Raw genomic sequence first — 20,981 nt, 5'->3', positions numbered from 1 at the left:
CGAAGAAGGTCCCTTCACTGCTAGGATGCAAGTGACACGTCTTTGCCGGGAGTATCACAGAAGAGATGCTTTGTACTTGTCATCGCATCTTTTAGGTGGCCCGTGACTTTGATTTGTGCTTCTCCTGGTAACGCTGTCTGTAAAAGCAACATAGATCTGGTTTTTCTGTTTTTAGTTAGTAAATATTTTAGGGGAGTACTTTGAGACGTGTCAGTCTCTCATGCTTCACCAAACTGTTTTTTCATTGTATCAGTATAGACTCGTGGTTTTCCGTGTTATCCACGAGGTTATGATTCGCTATTGTCTTCAGGTTGACTGGTGACGTGCCCTCAGCTGGCTCTGTCCCCTTGATCCTAACCCGTCCTCTTTGCCGCCTGTCTAAGAGGTCCCGTACTCACCCGTCTTTCGCCGCCCTGCTCCCTTCTGGTAGAGAGCGGTGTCGAGAGTCCGGCATCTGGGCTCTGCCGTGCTCATTGTTGCTGGGCTGCCACTGCGCCTAGGAGTCGTCAGTGAATACGGCCAGGGCATCTGGCCGTGTGCAGATGTGTGCTTCTCGGTGTAACTGGCGACCGGGAGACCGCGTGTTCACAAGGGTACTTCCAATTCTAACTCTGCACGACAGGACTCATTTTAGACGTTCTGTCTCGGTATTTGGGACTCTGATAGGGAGGAGCCTGCCTCTTGTTTTCCTCCTAGAAGTAACAGGAACCACTCCTCCCCCATAATGGTGCCTTCTTCCTCAGCCCCACCCATGCCCTCCTCACCCCTTCAGGCTCCACCCTGTGCAAGACCACCCCTCCCACCCTGCCCCCCTGCCCCCCTCAGCTACCTGCACTTCCTGAAGCAGGAGCTTCTCAGATAAGCCAGGCCAAGGGAGTCACTCCCAGGCCCCCTAAAGGAACTTGGAAGCTAAGGTGCCCTGCAGGTGGAGGAGCTGACTCGGCGAGGAGGCGAGGAGGGGGTGAGATGGAGGGGTGGGGGCGGAGAGGCAGCGGTGGGGACCAGCGGCGATGGGCTCAGCAGTGATGACAGTGAGTGGTCGGGGGCTTCCTAGGAAACAAACAGAGGGATAATACCAGCCCACAAGCGTGTGAAGGCTGGAAAGAGATAGTGGACGTAATTGTGAAAGCGTTTGTCAATGAACCGTCCCAGAGCAGAGCAGACGTTTTAATTAACTTTATTAAGTTGTGTAAGTTCATTCAAATTCAAGGGAAGGCACTTACGAATGAAAATAAAAGGACTTTATAGCTTCCAGAGCAGCAGGGTGGCTGTGGGAGGAGAGAAATAGAAAGGGTGAACACAGTTCCAAACACGCTTGAGTTCGGGGGTGAGCCGGGACTGGAGAGCTCCCCCGTCTGTCACACACCGTCCCTACCTCCTGAGCATCGATTTGTCTTGCCTGTTTGTTCTGTCCTACGAGTAGTAAGGTTTCATGAGAGCAGACACTGAGTTCTGATACCTGATACAGTGCCTGGTGCATACCAGCCACTCGGTGAGCATGCATTGAATGAATGAGAATATAATTTTTAAAACTTGCTTTTTCTCTTTTATTCAGGTTATCATAGCGACTCCTGGGCGACTTCTGGATATAATAAAACAAAGCTCTGTGGACCTCCGTGGTATAAAAATTGTAGTAGTAGATGAAGTAAGTAGTGGTGCTTAAAAACCTATTTCACATAATTTTATATGATTTATGAAAAGTACGTTATAGTTATCTAATTCCACTGCACCTTGAGGGCACTTTATCCACCAAAGGAAGCAACTTTTGAACAATGGCTGTGGTGGTTCGCCAGCTGTCCCCTGTGTGGTACCCCAGCTAAGCTGAGGGGTGGCACTAAAATCAGACCAGAGTGTTCTTTTCTAACTGACAGAACACACAAGTTCAACAGGGCTGGATCCTCCACGAGACGTTTGTAATCGTGATGCTGACTCAGTAGTCTATAAAATAAAGGACACCATTTGAGTCACTAACAGGAAATGTGGAAGTAGTAACGATGCTAGGTGGGTGGCCTTTTTCAATTTCCTTTTCTCTGTGTGGACATTGGCATCTGTGATGGTAATTTTGGCATTTTTATGCCCGTGGCTTGCCGGATAAGGTGATGCGAGCACGTTATTCCTTGGTGGTCCTCCACCACGGGCGCCAGCCCAAGAACCCGGAGCCGTGTGCTGGCCCTCAGCGGCCACCTGCCGGTCCTGCCTGCCGGGCTCCTGAGCCTCCCCGGGCATCTGCCCACAGGCAGAGACAGAGCAGAGGCCTCGTGTCACCCGACAGTGATCAGAAGCAGGGCTGCCAGGTGCCAGCCTGCTCTCCCTGGGCCGTGCCAGGTGGCCATGGGATAGCAGAAGGTGCGGCAAGAGCACACAGCCCCGACCCCCAGAGGCCAGGATGAGAGCATTTCCACCCCCTGGAGACCTCGGGCGAATCATTTCATCTTCTCCCGTGAAGCAAGGATGGAGCATAGATTGTGAAAATGTCTCAGGGGCTTGAAAGCCGTGTAGAAATATAGATGGTGTTACCCAGTCCTTTAAAGCGTCGGCCAAGTCAGCGTTTTCCCGCGATGGCCTTTCTGGTGGAACTGATTGGTTGTGTCTCATTAGCACCAGGCTCATTGCCCACATCGAAATCCTTGTTGATAACCCTGTGTTCTGAAGTTCTCCCCATCTTTTTTTTTTTTTTTTTTCAAAGATTTATTTTTTATTTGAGGGCCTCCCTTCAAGTACTAACCAGGCCTGACCCTGCTTAGCTTCTGACATTAGACGAGATCGGGCATGTGCAGGGTGGTATGGCCATAGACTATTTTTTATTTGAAAGCCAGAGTTACACAGAGAGAGGAGAGGCAGAGAGAGAGAGAGAGGTCTTCCATCCGATGGTTCACTCTCCAATTGGCCGCAACGGCCAGAGCTGCGCCGATTCGAAGCCGGAAGCCGGGTGCCTCCTCCTGGTCTCCCATGCAGGTGCAGGGGCCCAAGGACTTGGGCCATCTTCTGCTGCTTTCCCAGGCCATAGCAGAGAGCTGTATCAGAAGTGGAGCAGCTGGGTCTAGAACCGGCACCCATATGGGATGCCGACGCTTCAGGCCAGGCCATTAACCTGGTGCGCCACAGCACCGGCCCCCTCCCCATCTTTTAAGCTTGAGAGTGTTGTATGGGTTTGAGGTCAGGTTCCTCTCCGCCTCACTTCACGGCATGGACATGGCTCTATTTAGCATGGTTTTGTAGGGCCATCAGAGCTTCGTCTGTACCACTGCAGGGCACAAGACAAGGACTCACTCGACAAAGAGGCCCGCGTGCTCCTCCGCTGGGTGCCGTGTCCCTGGGGCCCGAGGGGCAGCGGGCTGGCAGCAGCATGCTCAGCCAGGAGTGTCCTGAAACAAGTGCATTTCCGTACAGACTGAGCAGCGCTGGGTCAGCGCCGGTGGCGGCACAGGGTCTTGAGTAGTGCGTCAGCCTGTGGGTGCTGGAGCCTTGTCAGGGAGGAGACACCGTCCTGAACCCCGAGATAGAAACGCGCCGAGACGCGAGGTGTATGCTTTCCGTAAATGTGGAGGCCGTGGGGCCCCTGGGTTCTGTTGCCAGCACTCGGAGGACCACAGATGCTGCATGCGACTGGGTTCCCGAAGACCTGACTTCACAAAACAGGCCAAGGTCAGCATTTGTCCCCAGAGCTGTAGTTTGCCAACCGCTGATAGCAGCAGTGAAATAAGATCTGAGGGAGAAACGAGACGACACACAGCGGCGCTGGGCAGAGTGGCGTCTCCGAGGGAATCGGACTGGACCTGGGCTTCAGAGGGTGGAGAGGGATTTAGAAGACTCTAGGCTGTGTCAGATATTCTGCGAGATGATAGGAGCAGAGTGAGGGCAGATTAGAGACCAGGCGGCTTGAATCCTTTCTGGGAATAAGGAGAAGTGGCGTTGGGTGGTTAGGGTGGGGTCAAATTACAGGGGCCTTGAAAGGGAAGCCGAGGAATTTGGATGTGATGTGGCGGGGCTCAGGCTTCCTGAGTTACTGCTCTGCGGTGTAACTTGCTGAAGGCGGTGGTGTAGGAAGTTTCTCTGCTGCTCAGGCCAAGACAAATGAAAGAAGAAGGGACGCGTGAGCTGGAGCAGCCAGAGACCCAGACACGGATGAGGGGCGGGGGCAGGGGCAGGCAGCAGCAGGCCGGGTTCTCGGAGCACCGCTTGCAGAGAGATTTGTGCATGAGAGAGTGGACAGAGGGGGCAGCCACAAGCTGACTCCACAGAGCACAGCTCTGCCTGTAACTTTGGCAAGAGGCAAGTGGGTCAGTGCGGGCCGGTGGTCAGGAGACTTGAGCTTGGCTGCAGAGCTGTTGAGTGTCCTGTGAAGGCTGGACTAAGGGGAAGCCTCCTGTGGACAGAAGATTGGAATCCTTGCAGCATCCCGGGTTCCCTGAGGCAGAAGTGGACAGGAAGAGGCCCTGCCTGTGGGGTTGGAAGGTGAGCCAGCAGTAGTGGGAGAGACCAGAGAGGCACTGAGAGCCAGGGAGAGAACCCGCGACAGGTCCACGGCAGGTGGATGATTCTGCCCACTCACCCTTCCGTGTCCCCTACCAGAACTGTCAGTCCCCCACCCTGCCTCCCTGCTCTGCCTCCCGGGGTGTTCACGCCAGCAACCTCCCCCGTCCCCCAGAACTGTCATTCCCCGACCCCGTCTCCCTGCTCTGCCTCCCGGGGTGTCCACGCCAGCAACCTCCCCCGTCCCCCAGAACTGTCATTCCCCCACCCCGTCTCCCTGCTCTGCCTCCCGGGGTGTCCACGCCAGCGACCTCCCCCATCTCCCGGGAGGCGTCAGGCCTCCTCTGCTCTGAGCCCTGCATACACGTGGTCACTGTGCCCCAGGAATCAGGCTCCCAGTCTGCGTGTTAGACCATGCGCCCTCTGCCGGGGCTCGACCACCTGGCTCCCAGCGCGGCCGGCTGGTGTTGACAGCGCAGGGTCTAGAGCCGGGTCGCCGAGTACCGTGTCCTCGCCCCAGCACTTAGCAGCTGTGTAATACTCACATGGCCCCACGTCCTCCTCCATCAGTCTGGGATGGAGATAGCGCCCGCCTCAGAGACGCCTCAGAGAGGTGCCTGGCATGTGGTGAGCGTGGACCTTGACCACAGTGAGCCACTCAGTGAAGCGCTGGGGAGCGAATGTTTAGCCCTGGGACCCTTGAGTGCGGAGGGGAGAAGGAAGTCAGGTTGTCAGACTCGGGGAGTCCTGGTAATGAAACGCGGGCAACACTGAAAATGGAAGCTTTTCTAAAGAGTTTAGCAAGGCTCGTCTGTGAGGAGGGGCACCTGTGTTTACCTCTTTTTCTGTCTACCTTGGACACTCTCAGAGTAGCTTTGGTTTCATTGTAAGTAGTTCTAATATTTGTAGCATTTTTTGTAGTATTTTCATTGCTAATGGGGTTTTTAAGTCTAGATTTTTCACATTTTAATCTGCTAATTCCCCTCTATGGCTGATAGGAAATAGACCCACAGTAGAAAGCTGTGTGCAGAGAGAGGGAGGCTCTCCCCAGCCCTGACTGGTAATGGCTTTCAGAATAGCGCAGTCCAGGCAGGTGTTGGTCCAGCGGGGAGGTCGCCACGTGGGCGCCTGCATCCCATGTCAGTGCTTGGTTCCGGGTCCAGCTGCTCTGCTGCCACGGCAGCTCCTTGTTAATGTGCACCCTGGGAGGCAGCAGATGGTGGCTCAAGTGCTGGGGTCCCTGCCCACCCATATGGGAGACCCTGGCTGAGTTCCAGGCTCCTGGCTTCAGCCTGACCCAGCCTGGGCTCTTTCGGGCATCTGGGGAGTGAAGCCATCGCCGGGAGCTGGACCAGTGGGGCTGCTGATCTTGGACTGTGAACCCCCCAAACCGTGAGCCCAGATCAGCCTCTTTCCTTACCAGGTAATCTGCCACAGGCATCTCAGTGTAGTAACAGCAGCCAGCACAGAGCTCAGCCTGTGTCCTTCTCAGTTATGAAGGGGAACTCAGGGCTTGAAGCTCCTTAGCTTGCTCAGGGTCAAAGGTGGAGCCAGGATCAAACCCAGCCTGTTGTGTCTAATTCAGGTTTTTTAAAGTATCATAGAATAAATAATATTGAGATGAGTGTTCAAACTGAAATGACGGTCCATCCATGAAAACTGAAAAGTACAATATCTTATTCTCAAATTATAGATACCTGGATTATATTTGAAAAAATCAAGATAGTTTTAGCTTCTCATTTAAAAAAAATTATTTATTTTTATTTGAAAGAGTTACACAGAGAGAGGAGAGGCAGAGAGAGAGAGAGAGAGAGAGAGAGAGAGGTCTTCATCCACTGGTTCACTCCCCAGATGGCCGCAACGGCCAGAGCTGAGCTGATCTGAAGCCAAGAGCCAGGAGCTTCTGGGTCTCCCACGTGGGTGCAAGGGCCTAAGGGCTTGGGCCATCTTCTACTGCTTTCCCAGGCCACGGCAGAGAGCTGGATTGGAAGTTGAGCAGCCGGGTCTTGAACTGGCGCCCATATGGGATGCTGGCGCTTCAGTCCAGGGCATTAACCCGCTGCACCACAGCAGTGACCCCAGCTTCTCATTTTTTAAAAATTTACTTATTTATTTGAAAGTCATAGGTGGAGGGGGGGAATCTTCTATCTGCCGATTCATTCCCCCAAATGGCTGCAACAGCCAGGGCTGGGCCAGGCTGAAGCCAGGAGTTTCATCCAGGTCTCCCACATGGGTGGCAGGGACCTAAACGCTTGGGCCATCTTCCAGTGCTTATCCCAGGCAGTTAGCAGGGAGCTGGATCAAAAGTAGGCCAGCCGGGACACAGCGCCCATGTGGGATGCCAGCATTACTGGTGGTGGCTTTACCTGCTACACCACGCCAGCTACAGGTTCCATTTTTCAAAGGCAACACTCAAAACTTCTTTTCCAAATGGGAGTGTGGCCTAGCAGTTAAGAGACCTATGTCCCGTATCGTGCCTTGGGTTCCATTCGTGGCTCCAGGCCCCCACTAACACAAACCTGGGAGGCAGCAGTTACAGTTCAAGTAATTGGGTTCCTGCCTCCCACATAAGAAATCTGGGTTGAGTTTGGCTCCTGGCTTTGACCCCAGCAAGGCGTTGGCCATTGCTAGTATTTGGGGGTGAACCCACAGTTAGAGCCCTCACTTGTTCTGTGCCTTACCAATAAATAAAAAATTTCCAAAATTTCTGTTTGCTTAAAAATACATTGTTTCCAAAAACCAACAATACTGAACTGCAGACAGTGTGAGAGTCCTCGTCTTACTTCATTCCTGTTTGAACAAAATGCCTTAGAGTGGGTGATTTCTGAACATCGGAACCTACTGCTCAGAGCTCTGGAGGGTGAGAATCCAAGATCAAGGCCCGGCAGCATCCCTGAGCGTGAGGGCGCTCTCCCTGCAGCCTCCTGCTGGGTCCTCACGCGGCCACTCCCTTCGCCTTCCCTTCCCGGGGATGGAGCCTTTCGGGCCTTCATCACCTCCTAAAAGCCCGGCCTCTGAGTGCCTGCACGTTGCGGGTGGGATTCCTGCGTTCAGCCGTAGCAGCCCTCAACGTCAGCTTCTTCTATTTAAAGTCAGGTCTTACTGTAAATGGAAGCGTGGTAGTCTGTGTGCTGGCAGTGTCTTCAGGCTCTGCACACACTAAGCCTGGCAGGCAGCCTTGCCCGTGCACAGCCAGCCCATGGCCTTCTCAGCATTAGCAGGTGAGTCTCTCGAGGGCCACGCGTTGTCACACTAATGGTCTGTCGTGCAGCCGCGTGGCTTCTGTGCCTCACGGTTCTCTCAGCAGTCATTCACTGATCAAGTGTTTTCAGATTATTTCTCACGAGAGCATAGTGTGGTATTATGTGGCTCTGCCACAATTTACCAAACGTGGTACTGATGAGTATTTAGGAAGCATTTTTCTGCTACTCTTAATAATGCCTAAATAAGTCCTTGTATGTGGTTATAAGCATTTAGCTACCCAGGTTACAGCTTTATGTAAAGTTTTTATGTCGATGCTTGGTCTTTGGTCGTGGTTTGTGAAGTCTCTCCCCGCCGGAGTTTCTGTTGGTCTCTGTTCTTGGTTATGTCAGTCTCGGCCCTGGGTTTTAGTGCCAAGCAGAACTGACTTCAAAGCGCCTCTGTTGCAGGCTGATACCATGCTAAAGATGGGCTTTCAGCAGCAGGTGCTTGACGTTCTGGAAAGTGTTCCCAGTGACTGTCAGACCCTGCTGGTCTCCGCCACCATTCCTGCCAGCATAGAGCAGCTCTCAAGCCAGCTGCTGCACGACCCCGTGAGGATTTCCACCGGAGAAAAGAACCTGCCCTGTCCCAGCGTGCGGCAGATTGTCCTGTGGGTTGAAGACCCAGCCAAAAAGAAGAAACTGTTTGAGATCTTGAATGTGAGTAGTGAAGGGGCCAACCATGTCTTCTTGATGGAGTCTGCATTTTTTTTTTTCTTTTTTTTCATTTGAGACAGTTCCAGACAGAAAGAGGGAGAGACAGAGAGAAAGGTTTTCCATCTCCTGGCTCACTCCCCAAATGGCCGTAAGGACCGGAGCTTCCTTTGGGCCCCCCCGAGGGTGCAGGGGCCCAAGCACTTGGGCCATCTTCTACTGCTTTCCCAGGCCATAGCAGAGAGCTGGATCGGAAGTGGAGCAGCCAGGCCTAGAACTGGTGCCCATATGGGATGCCGGCGCTTCCGGCCAGGGCTTTAACCCACTGTGCCACAGCACTGGCCCCGACTAATATAATAATAAACACTAAAAAGTTATGTATTTGTTGAAGAAATGAATAAATGTCATACTCATCAGAATTAGAATGGTGGAAAAGTAGGTTCTGTGAGATTATATAAAATTTTTCAAGAGTCCTGGTGAACACAGATGATCCAGGATAGACAAATATGAGAGAATAAAACTACATTTAAATTAGTGAAGCTGATTTGAGCACTAGCGTTTCAATGATTAAGCGTTTCTGGGAGTAGAATCTATTTTGAGATCAAAGATTAGGATGAATGTGGTGACTTACATCAGTGGGCGAGATGTCGTCTATACTGAGCCGCAGACTCGAGAATCGACCTTGATGGGGTCACATGGTACACCTGCTTGAATTCATCGAGCGCTGATGGAATGTTAAGTGCACCTTTGTGGAAACAAGCAGATGACGGAGGTCCTCCTCCATATGAAAGTGGCCACCTTCCCGTCTTTATGCACTGGTAACTGACGGGCTCTGATGCTTTCAGAAAATCTCCCGTGGTGACTCGCGGTGTGGGAGTAATGTTAAAATCTCCCGTGGTGACTCGCGGTGTGGGAGTAATGTTGAACGAATGTGTGTTACTTTCAGGATAGGAAGCTCTTTAAGCCTCCGGTGTTAGTGTTTGTGGACTGCAAGCTGGGAGCGGATCTGCTGAGCGACGCGGTGCAGAAGGTCACGGCTCTCAGGAGTGTATCTGTCCACTCGGAGAAGTCGCAGACAGAGAGGAGAAGCATCCTGCAGGTTTGACACTCAGCGTTCTGCATTCTCCGCTTTCCCGCAAGATGCTTGTCTTGTTTTCAAGACACACCCGTCTTTCAAGAAGCAGGTTTTTAAAGCAGACCCTCGTTTTCTTTCTTTTTTTTTTTTTTAAGATTTTTATTTATTTATTTGAGAGGTAGAGTTATAGACAGAGTGAGGAGAGGCAGAGGGAGAGAGGTCTTTCATTTGTTGGTTCACTCCCCAGATGGCCGCAACGGCCAGAACTGGGCCGATCAGAAGCCAGGAGCCAGGAGCTTCTTCTGGGTCTCCCACGTGGGTGCAGAGGCCCAATGCCCTGGGCCATCCTCCACAAAGCAGACGCTCGTTTATTGACTGCAAGAACCTCAGGCAAACAGTGACCGTGAAGTGAATTACTCCTCGTGCCCAGGCTTGTGTGTTGGGGGGGCCATAAGCCTCTTCTCTGAGGGGAGTGTGTACCCAGTAGAGTATGAATTCAGAGTTCCCCGTTTCTGGAATCAGGTCGCCCTGGACTGGGGCCGAGCTGTCGCTCATCTCTGGAAAAGGTTTGCCTGAACAAGTTAGCAGAATAACTTCCAGGGGGCTGGGGAGAATGGAAGCTGCATGCATTTGTCAGGTGCACTGAGACCTTTAGTTATTGAAAAGATAGTAACAAAAGCACTGAAGTGCGCATTGAAGCAAGAACAGATTCAGAATTGCGCGAGAGCACAGAGAACAGGTGCCGGGTGACGCGGTTTGTGCTTCTTCGGAAAGGGGCTCCTGGAAGGAGACTACGACGTCGTGGTGAGCACGGGCGTCCTGGGCCGAGGCCTGGACTTGATCAGCGTGAAGCTGGTGGTCAACTTCGACATGCCCCCGAGCATGGACGAGTACGTGCATCAGGTGAGAGCCTCCCTGTCACCCAGTCCCTGAGTGTGGGCGGGCAAGGCCTCGTCAGTGTGCGACTGACGTGAAGAAGGAGGCAGGACATAGAAGGGCAGCTTTTCTTTCTAAAAATACACATGTCTATACGTGTATAGAAATATTTGTGTGTATATAAAGTAAATTTTGCTTTCAGAAGTAAATTTTGTTTTAAGGCCTAAAAGCATTAAAGTAACTGGACATAACCTAAAGTGTTCGTTAAAAATTTAAGTATTAAGGCCGGCGCCGCAGCTCACTAGGCTAATCCTCCGCCTAGCGGCGCCGGCACACCAGGTTCTAGTTCCGGTTGGGGCGCCGGATTCTGTCCCGGTTGCCCCTCTTCCAGGCCAGCTCTCTGCTGTGGCCAGGGAGTGCAGTGGAGGATGGCCCAGGTGCTTGGGCCCTGCACCCCATGGGAGACCAGGAAAAGCACCTGGCTCCTGGCTCCTGGCTCCTGCCATCGGATCAGCACGGTGCACTGGCCGCAGTGCGCCGGCCGCGGCGGCCATTGGAGGGTGAACCAACGGCAAAGGAAGACCTTTCTCTCTGTCTCTCTCTCTCACTGTCCACTCTGCCTGTCAAAAAAAAAAAAAAATTAAGTATTAAATTCTTGTTTTCTGCAGTGAGCAGGGTAGTGGCCCTTGTGCTCAGAAAGGAAAGCTTTGTTTAGAAAGATTGTCTGACATTGATAGAGCTGCGAAACAAAGCTGACCCTTCGGCGTGTGCTCTCTCAGGCATCTCGGCTGCGTCTCCGCAGGTCCTCGCCTGCTCTTTCGCCTTGGAAAGCCCTGGCTCCTCTGCCGCAGAGCCCACAGCAGCCGCCCTTTGCAGCGGACAGAGCCTCCTCGGCGCGCGCGGCCGCCCCTCCTCCCCGTCTCCCTCTCGGCTGTGCGTCCGCGCTGTGCCGGTGCAGCCGTCCCCGTGTGCTGAGAATCACCTCTGAGCACGGCCTGGCCGGAGCCACCACTGCAGCCCACTCAGTGCCTGCACTGCGTTGCCCCAGCTTTTTTTTTTTTTTTTTTTAAAGATTTATTTATTTATTTGAAAGGTAGAGTTAACGGAGAGGCAGAGAGAGAGACAGAGTGAGAGAGTGAGGGAGGACTTCCATCCACTGGTTCACTCCCCAATTGGCCGCAATGGCTGGAGCTGTGCCGATCCGAAGCCAGGAGCCAGGAGCCAGGAGCTTCTTCCGCGTCTCCTGTGCAGGTTCAGTGGCCCGAGGACTTGGTCCATCTTCCACTGCTTTCCCAGGCCATAGCAGAGAGCTGGATGGGAAATGGAGCAGCCAGGACTTGAACCGGTGCCCATATGGGATGCCAGCACTGCAGGCAGCAGCTTTACCCACTACACCACAAACCGGTTCACCTGTGATTTTTTTTTTTAACAACTTTGTGTCTCAATAGATGTAGTTCACATGTTATACAATTCACCGAGTCGAAGCGAATTGAAACCTTAGATGGTTTTGAGTACGTTCATGGAGTGGTGCCACCATCATTGCAGTCAGTGTTATAACATTCTCATCACGCCCAGGAATCCCCCATCTTGTCAGCAGTCACCTCCCATTGCTCACCACGCACACAGCCTCCCCGAGGCAGCCGCTGCTCTGCTTCTGTCTGTGTAGAGTTCTCTCTCTGGACATGTCCTCTAAGTGCAGTCACGCGATACCTGGGCTTCTGTGATGTCCTTCTTTCACTGTGTGTGAGGTTTGCAAGGTTCACCCGGTTGTGGCGTGTGCACTGCTTCATTGCTTATTGCCAGCTAATGGTAAAACGTGCGGATGTGGCACTGTTGCTTACCACTCGTGAGCTGGTGGACACGCAGGTTGTGTGCACACTCTTAGGCCGAGTTTTTTGTGGACGTCTGTTTCCGTTTCCGCTGGGCGTATACCTGGGAATGGAATTCCTGGGCCACGTGGTGATGCATGTTTGACATTTTGAGGAACTGCCCAACCGTGTTCCATGTGGCTCCACCGTTTCTCATCCCCACCAGCCCCATACGAGGGTTTCAGGTCTTCCACATCCTCGTTGGCTCCCACCTGTCTTGACTGTTGCTGCGTGAGTGGGCGTGAAGAGTTCTGATGAGCGTTTCCCTAGTGACTACCGATGATGTCACTTCACGGCCGTGCTGCCTTTGCTCGTCTTTGGAAAAACATCTGTTCAAGCCCTGTGCTCGCTTCCCGACTGTGTTGTCTTTGTTACTGAGTTGTGAAGCTCTTTGTACTCTCATCAGATTCATGATTTGCAGGTATTTTCACCGATTCCCTGGCTTGCAGCTGTTTTCATATTAGTTTTTGTTTTTACTGGAACAGCTTAGTAATGTTATCAGCAAGCCAGAGAAAACCAGAAGTAGATACAGAGAAACAGCGTTCGCCTGCCCCACGTGTCCCGGCCTCCCTCCCGAGGCCGCCCTTTCGGCTTGCTCAGACTCGTCTTCTCGGAGGGTGTGAACGGCGCCCTGTGTGGTGGCAGGAAGCATCTATTCCTAAATATGTCCGGACGTAGACTTGCGCTACCTTCCAGCCAAGGAGCGGCGTTGGCTGTGCTTGGATTTCCTCCCTCTTCTGAAGAGCTTCTCTGTACGTCTGTTCATTAAAGAGTTGAGGACAAGCAGGTTTTCTGTATGGCAGGTTCTCCATCACAAACCTGCATCTGTCTCATTCCATTTGCTTAGCTCTGACATTTCCGGGCACCAAGTGTCCTCAAGCAAACGTCCTCTTGCTCTCAGTGCCGCGGGGTTCAGAGTCGCTTCGCCTTGCTCAGAGAGAAACCTCTTCCTATATCATCCTCCCCCTCCCCCCCCAGCAGGTGCAACTGGAATCAGATTTCACAAACAATATTTTTTTTATTTGGAAGGCAGTTAGAAGAGATCTTTTATCCACTGGTTCGCTCTGCAAATGGCCCACAACAACCAGGCTGGACCAAGCTGAAGGCAGGAACCCAGAGTTGCATCTGGGTCTCTCCCATGGGTGCAGGGGTCCAATCACTTGGGCCATCTTTTGCTGCTTTCCCAGGTGCATTAGCAGGGAGCTGGACCAGAAGTGGAACAGCCGGGACACAAACCGGCACCCATATGGGATGGCAGCGTTGCAGACAGGCGACATACTATGGCCCAACGCTAGCCCTCTACAAACAATTCTTTTATTATATGTGATCACTCCTTTTCTTTTCTTTCCTTTCCTTTCCTTTCCTTTCCTTTCCTTTCCTTTCCTTTCCTTTCCTTTCCTTTCCTTTCCTTTCCTTTCTTTCTTTCTTTTTTTTTTTTTTTATTTTGACAGAGTTACAGACAGTGAGAGAGAGACAGAAAGAAAGGTCTTCCTTCCGTTGGTTCACTCCCCAAATGGCCGCCACGACCAGCACTGCACTGGCCCGAAGCCAGGAGCCGGAAGCTTCTTCCCGGTCTCCCGTGCGGGTGCAGGGCCCAAGCACTTGGGCCATCCTCCATTGCCTTCCTGGGCCACAGCAGAGAGCTGGACGGACTGGAAGAGGGGCAACTGGGACTAGAACCCGGCCCCCTTTATTTTTCTTAAGATTTATTTATTTATTTAAGCATTACAGAGAGAGCGAAAAACAGAGATTTTCCAAACACGGTTCACTTCCCAAATGGCTGCAATGGCCAGGGCTGGGCCAGGGCTGGGCCAGGGCTGGGCCAGGCTGAAGCCAGGAGCCAGGAGCTTCACTTGGGTCTCCCACGTGAGTTGTGGGGGCCTAAATACTTGATTCATCTTCCACTGGTTTCCCAGGCCACCAATAGGGAGCTGAATTGGAAGTGGAGCAGCCCGGACACAAACCAGCATGCAGATGGGATTTTGGCATCGCAGGTGACGGCCTTACCTGCCACGCCACAACGCTGGCTCCACTCCTTACTTTGCACTTGGATTGTTTCTGTAGAGATACGGTGGTGGCCCACTGAACCGATTTCATGGGATGCACAGTTGAGAGCCTGCTGCCCTCCTGGGTGAGCGCTAGTCTCCGCGAAGCTCCTTTAAGTAGCCTTCGTTTCCCTTTGAGAGGCCTTGACGGTGTCCGTGGCGTTTCGTTTCAGGTGGGAAGAGTGGGGCGCTTAGGTCAACAGGGGACGGCGATCACGTTCATCAATAACAACTCGAAGAGACTCTTCTGGGACGTCGCCAAGAGAGTGAAGCCGACGGGCTCCCTGCTGCCCCCACAGCTGCTGAACTCCCCTTACCTGCACGAGCAGAGGAGGAAGGAGCAGCAGAGGGACAAGCAGGCGCAGAGCGGGCTGGTCACCGGGGCCAACCTCCTGGCCATCATTAGGAAGCACGACAGGAGCAACGCCCAGAAGTGACCTCGTCCCCCGCCGCCGGGACGTTTGCTGGAATCGATTACCGTGTGGTCTGGGTAAACGGCAGTGTACGGGAAACAAAAGCCTTTAAGACAGGACTTTTAATATTTTTAGAAGCTTTATACAAGAATATTATATATTTCCCTTTTCAGGTCTCCTAAATTAAAAACTAAGTGGGAGATGAATTGCTAAGAAAAATAAAATATTTTCTCCTCTGGACAAAGATGTGTTTTTAATCTTTGTTAAAATCTCGGAGCTGGTGGCAGAGGCAGAGCTCCCACGGCCGGGAGCCCCACCCTCAGCAGGGGCTCTGCTCGCTCCCCAGGGCCTCCAGCTGCGGGCGCTTGAACCACTGTGAAGTGAATGAGTGTTGGGAAGAAGATGAGTGGCAGCGACTGGAAGGAATGGTAAGGATTTTGTTATTTTTCATTTGAAAGACGGAGATACACAGAGAGCTTCTATCTACCGGTTCACTATACAAGGGCCCAAACCAGGAGGCCAGAACTCTAGCCAGGTCTCCCATGTGTTGTGGCAGGGACCCAAGTGCTTGAGCCATCACCTGGTACCTCCCTGGATGTGCGTTAGCAGGAGGCTGGGTTGGGTCAAAGCAGCCCAGGACTTAAACCAGGCCCTGCAGTGTGTGTTGGGGGTGGTGGTGGTGGGGTCCCAAGCAGCATCCTTAACCCCTGCACCAAATGCCTGCTCTCAGAACTACTATTAAAAGATAAATGTAGGGGCCGGCGCTGTGGCGCAGCGGATTAAAGCACTGGCCTGAGGCGCCAGCATCCCATGTGGGCACTGGTTCTGGTCCCGGCTGCTCCTCTTCCGATCCAGCTCTCTGCTATGGCCTAGGATAGCAGTGGAAGATGGTGCATGTCCTTGGGCCCCTGCACCCGTGTGGAAGACCCGGAGGAGGCTCCTGGCTCCTGGCTTCAGATTGGCGCAGCTCCAGCCGTTTCGACCATCTGGGGAATGAACCAATGAATGGAAGACCTCCCTCTCTCTCTCTCTCTCTCTCTCTCTCTCTCTCCCTCCCTCCCTCCCTCCCTCCCTCCCTCCCCCTCTCTCCCTCTCTCTCTCTCTCTCTCTCTGCCTCTCCACTCTCTGTGTAACTCTGACTTTCAAATAAATAAAATAAATCTTTAAAAAAAGATAAATGTGAAATGTCTATTTTAGCCTCAGTTTTCCTTTCTGCTTGGTAAGTAGATGTTTATATATTTAATATGGGATCTCTATATTATATATTTAATAAGGGCTGCTTATTAAAATAACGTCAAGCTGTATACATGCTGTCTTGTTATCACAGCTTTGTGTTAATGTCACTTTGCTAATTCGGTTTGTGGTCTTAAATACTGGGAAGAAGGTTGGGTGCTTGGCCTTGATACATCTGTGCTTCCTTCGAAATCCTGATAGCATCAGTCCCGATAGTTGGAGGACTCGGGTGGAAGGTACGCCAGTGTTGGCACTTGTACAAGCCGGGTGGCCTCAGCCTCGTCCCTGAGGGTCGGGAGATTCAGCTGACCGGCCCCTGCGAGGTGGTTTCAGTGTGGTCTCCACCCCGCGGAGAGAGGGGGCCAGAGGTGCCCCGGAGGCCGGGGCTGTGTCTGCCCGCGTGCTAACTGCTGAGTGGGCGGTGGGGAGCAGCGAAGGGGCAGCCATGAACCCCCAGGGCGCCGCAGCCTGGACGCCTCGATGCTTCACCTGCACTGGGTGATCTCTTACTGGGCTCCCACTTGATTTAAAGCAAAGGTGGTCCGCCCAGAAAAACAAGACAGCTTTGACAATCACCATCTCTGGGAACCGTGCGGAAACGAAACAAGTAGTAGGAGCTGTCATGCGACCTCCCTGCTGCTCCACCGCCGCAGGGACGCTGTGAGCTGTCTGTTGCCCTCACAGCCGCGTGTCCTGGCCGCTCTCTGAGCTTCCTCATCGCACCAGACCTCACTGAGCACCTGCTCTCCAACCCTCGGCTCCTCAGGCAGCGGAACACGCGGTGGCAGAGAACGAGCCCGTTTGGGAGTGGAGTGTTAACTGTGTCCACGGAGGACCCAGGAGCGGGGGCCTCGTGGGGTTACTAGTGCCCTCCCCTCCCCCATCACACACCTTCAGGCTCCTCTCCTGGTTTCCTGCTTCTCCCAGCACCTGCTGGTGGCCGCCTGGTCACGCTCCGTGCCGTCTCCCCTTGGCGGCCTCTCCATCTCCCGCATTTCTGCCTCTCTCTTGTCTGGGACGCTACATTTCTGCCTCTCTCGTCTGGGGTGCCACAGGGCAGCAGATCCTCGATCGTGCATTTTACAGACCAGAAAATTCCACTTTCTTAAAACACTGGTCCCAGTGTTGCTGGGAGTGTGCTTCCCAACTGAGGCTTTTATTTTTTTAAAAGATACCATCTCCTGTTCGTTATTTCATGGAAAAAAGAACATTCACTAAAAACAAGCAAGGACATAGTCTCTGAATAAGGGCTAATTCTTCCCCCGAAAGGATTCCAGTGTACTGTAGTATAAAATTGTAAGTTAGAGGATTTTGTGGAGAATTGTTATTTGAAATTTTAGTTAGCTGAAATAACTAATCACATATATGTTCAGTCATTTGTTTGACAGTAATTGTATTATATGCCAAAGGTATTTAAATTATTTTTTCTTTACTGCCACATTGAAGCAAACATCTTTTATGTATCAAATGCCTTAGTTATAAGTGGCTTTTAGACTCTGGAAAATTCAGTGTCATTTTATAAGATACTTTTAATCCATCCTACCACAAATTCCAGTACCAAGCACATTTTTTTAAAGATTTATTTTATTTAAAAGGCAGAATTACAGAGAAAGGTAGACACACAAAGAGAGGTCTTCCATCTGCTGGTTTATTCTCCAAATGATCACAACAACCATAGCTGGGTCAGGCCTAAGCCAGGAGCTTCTTCCAGGTCACCCACATGGGTGCAGGGGCCCAAGGGCTTGGGCCATCTTCTACTGCTTTCCCAGGCCATTAGCATGGAGCTGGTTAGGAAGTGGAGCAGCTGGGACTTGAACCGGTACCCATATAGGATGCCAGCATTGCAGGCAGCAGCTTCACCGCTATGGCACAGTGTTGGCCCCTCAAGCTCATTTTTAAAACATTTTTTTTCAATAAGTCAAAAATTTTGTGTGTGGTCATAGCATCTTTACACAGAGCATTGTCACGTATTTAAGCAAAAAGTCAGTCTGACCAGTTCAACAAAACTAGGCTGTCAGACTTTCCGATGAGACACACTATTTCTTGTGCTGGCTGAACATTACTTGGAGTGTACTTTTGTATGGAATTCATAGCAGCACACGTCTTAGTGCCCGGTTCCGTAGTCTGCCTACCGCAGTAGACACAGTTTGCTGCCTGAAGGCTGGTGTGGTAGGAGAGGTGACATGTCATCCAAGGTAAGCTTCCTGGCAGGCACAGGTAAGCTGACTCCGGACAGATAGGAGTCCTTTGTGCCTCGGAGGCGCACTTACAGTGAGCCAAGGCCGGTGTGAAAACCAGCTGGTGACCGTGAAGTCACCACAGCTCTGGTTCCGCTGTCGCTGGGAAGACCTAGTTTACGACGTGGGGCCTGTGTAGGATCATAGGAGGCATCGGCAGTTGTTTACCTCTGTGATACAGCCACGAGTAGTGATTTGTGAGATGTTCCGTGGGCGTGATGAGCACTCTGCACATCAGGTTTCTCATTTCAGCTCAGAATGATGAGATTGGCAAAACCGTCGGAAAATAACTGGGTTCCGGTCAGAGCTCCCCAGGTTGTTTAGGGCAAGTTGGCCACTGCTCATTTTTTTTTTTTAAATGATTTTATTTACTTGTTTGAAAGAGTTACACAGAGAGCGAAGGAGAGGCAGAGAGACAGAGAGAGAAGTCTTCCATCCGCTGGTTTACTCCCCAGATGGCTGCAATGGCCAGAGCTGCACTGATCCGAAGCCAGAAGCCAGGAGCTTCCTCCGGGTCTCTCACACGGGTGCAGGGGCCCAAGGACTTGGGCCATCTTCCACTGCTTTCCCAGGCCATAACAGAGAGCTGGATTGGAAGTGGAGCAGCCAGGACTCGAACCAGTGCTCATATAGGATGCTGGCGCTGCAGGCAGCGGCTTTACCCGCTACGCCACAGGGCCGGCTGTGGCCACTGCTCTTAAACCAGCTTTGCTCATCTTCGAGAAAGTTTGCTTTCCGCTTCCCTGAGCTCTTGAATCTACATTGTCTGTGCTTTGTGCTTACAAATCCTTGTCTCCACATCTGGAATTTGCTCTAGAATATAGGGGGCGGAGACAATGGAAGAACCCAGACTGGCCAAGATGGATGTTGAAGCCAGCTGAGGGGTAGGGTCTACACTGGAGGTATTTGAGACTTGGGCGTGCATGATCTCCACACCCGCCCTTTTTTGTGTGCCCTTGCTGCACGCCCTCAGCTTCCTGCCGGCCTCTGTCTACGGGCCGGACGCGTCATCTTCCTTACTTCCTCCTCTGGCCTCCCCCTGCCTGCGCCGCTGCCGCACCCGCAGGCATGCCCCACGCCGTGGTGTCATCACTGACTCATTTTCTCCCCTAATCTTCAAATCTGCCTCATCACCAAGTTCTGTTTTTCCTTCAAAGCGTCAGCGTTTTCTTGTTGCCATGGAAGCACCGACTGCCTCACCGCAGATCTAAGCCCCAGCAGCCGCCTCTGAACGGACGCTCTGGGGCTGGGGCTGCCCTGGGGCCGGGGCCACTCCTCCCTGCAGTCTCGCTCAGGAACCCTCCACGGCTCCCTGTCGACAGCATCAGCCACCAGAGTCCCTCTGACCCATGTCCGAATCCCTCCCTCGTCTGGGCCCACATGACAGCTTTCTGGCCACTTCCCCCGGCTCCCGCCATCCGCCAGGACTCCTTGCCCGTCAGAGCAGCACCGTGCGCCCCCTCTGCACGGTGCACCCCACCAACAGGCGACTGCTGCCAATCAAGTCATCCACACGCTCTCAAACGTCCCAGCACAACCAGAGGGGAGCAGAACACCCGCTAATAGGGAGGAGTGCTTTGAACATTTTTTTTCTATGTTTGAATCCTGGTGTTATTCACATTGCAAATACAGAGTGTCATAAGTACCAGGAATCAGGAAATGAAGTGACTTGTGAAACCATGGCAGTGTTTTACAACTGACAGTGCTGCCAGGAGATATGAGATAGGCGGCTGAGTGCATTTAATTAAATGTAGTGCTTTAAGGAACGGAAGGTAGGATATGTACGCAAGGTTGTTATTCCTGCTGACGTGCCTGGGAAGCAACAAGATGAAGGCCAAGTGAGAGATCATTAAAAAATGATTGGAGGAAATTTAGGAGTTCTACAGAGATGCTCAGATGGAGGGTCCTGGCCCATGAGTCCAGGGAATGAGGAACCAGGACGACTCCAAGGGGAGGAGGAAGGGCCTCCTACGGGGTCTGGGAGTCCCAGACTGGCAGCTCCGAGAGCAGGGACCGTGTTGCTGAAGATGGCTTGAGCCTCCGTTACCACCTTTCCTACCGTGGGAAAATGGAGGTCAGGTTAATGGCATTGCTTTCTTTAGTCTCTGCAGGTGGCTACAGGAGAGGCAGGGCTAGAGTGGGGGGTAGCCAAGTCCAGAGAGCTGCTGGGCAGCCCACCAGGGTGGACGGCGCCCCCTGGAGCTGTGTGGCAGGGCTCGGCCGCATGTTTGTGAGAGGCAGTCAGCCCCTCCCGCTTGTGGCACCTTTGGTGGCCATGCCATGTCTGGAAGCCAGGGCAGCTGTGACCGGACACTGAGCCGCCCCCACGGCCTCTCCGAGCGGCGTAGTAGCTGACACCCGCCGTCAATATTCCCTGCAGCCTGGCACGCCAGACGCAGCCCCGAACAGTGGTGCCCTGTGTGATTGGTGCTGGGTACGGGCGGGCGTGCGTGGGAAGGGTAGACTTTGGACCGTAACTAAAGAGAAAAATGAAGAAGTGTGTGGTCATCTCATAGCACCAAGGTGTGATTTTGTGTCCCTCCTGACTATTTTGTGAGAGGAGGAAGAAGCCCATAGATCAACATGGAGGGGTTTTTCATTTGGTTGGAAGAGCATCCGAGTAACCCTATGATGGCCGTTTTTGTGCCGGGATGGAGGAACAACTCTTTCATTAGGTGACTGCATTTAAATTAAGCTAAAAAGTAAAAATGATAATTGGGAAAATGGAGCCGTGGCTTTAATGAATTGTTAATAGTGGCAGGTGACCGTAAGTATTTAGGTGATGGGTTTCTAAGCTTTCCTATGAAATGAAGCAGTGACCTAATTATTTTCTGGGCACTAGGGTCAGTGATGGTAGAAGTAGAT

General features: G+C 52.4%; 1 protein-coding gene across 7 annotated transcripts in view; it reads left to right on the top strand.

Moving 5' to 3' along the window:
* Positions 1-14,890, top strand: part of DDX59 (DEAD-box helicase 59) — a 97,207-nt gene extending 82,317 nt beyond the window's left edge. For 6 of the 7 annotated variants that reach the window (XM_051821093.2, XM_051821092.2, XM_008268677.4 and 3 more), the window contains 5 exons: positions 1,556-1,645; positions 8,124-8,375; positions 9,316-9,468; positions 10,219-10,347; positions 14,407-14,890. In XM_051821093.2, coding sequence (XP_051677053.2) covers positions 1,556-1,645; positions 8,124-8,375; positions 9,316-9,468; positions 10,219-10,347; positions 14,407-14,670 — 888 coding nt within the window. In that variant the 3' untranslated portion in view covers positions 14,671-14,890. Of the gene's footprint in view, positions 1-1,555; positions 1,646-8,123; positions 8,376-9,315; positions 9,469-10,218; positions 10,348-14,252; positions 14,320-14,406 lie in introns of all 7 variants that reach the window. The other variant, XM_070055078.1, reaches the window with a different exon arrangement.
* The last annotated feature ends 6,091 nt before the right edge of the window (positions 14,891-20,981 follow it).

Source organism: Oryctolagus cuniculus, chromosome 13 (genome assembly GCF_964237555.1).
Source record: "Oryctolagus cuniculus chromosome 13, mOryCun1.1, whole genome shotgun sequence".
Taxonomy (NCBI): Eukaryota; Metazoa; Chordata; class Mammalia; order Lagomorpha; family Leporidae; genus Oryctolagus; species Oryctolagus cuniculus.
The sequence above is the reverse complement of the archived record's forward strand: the minus strand, read 5'-3'. Positions and strand labels throughout refer to the sequence as shown.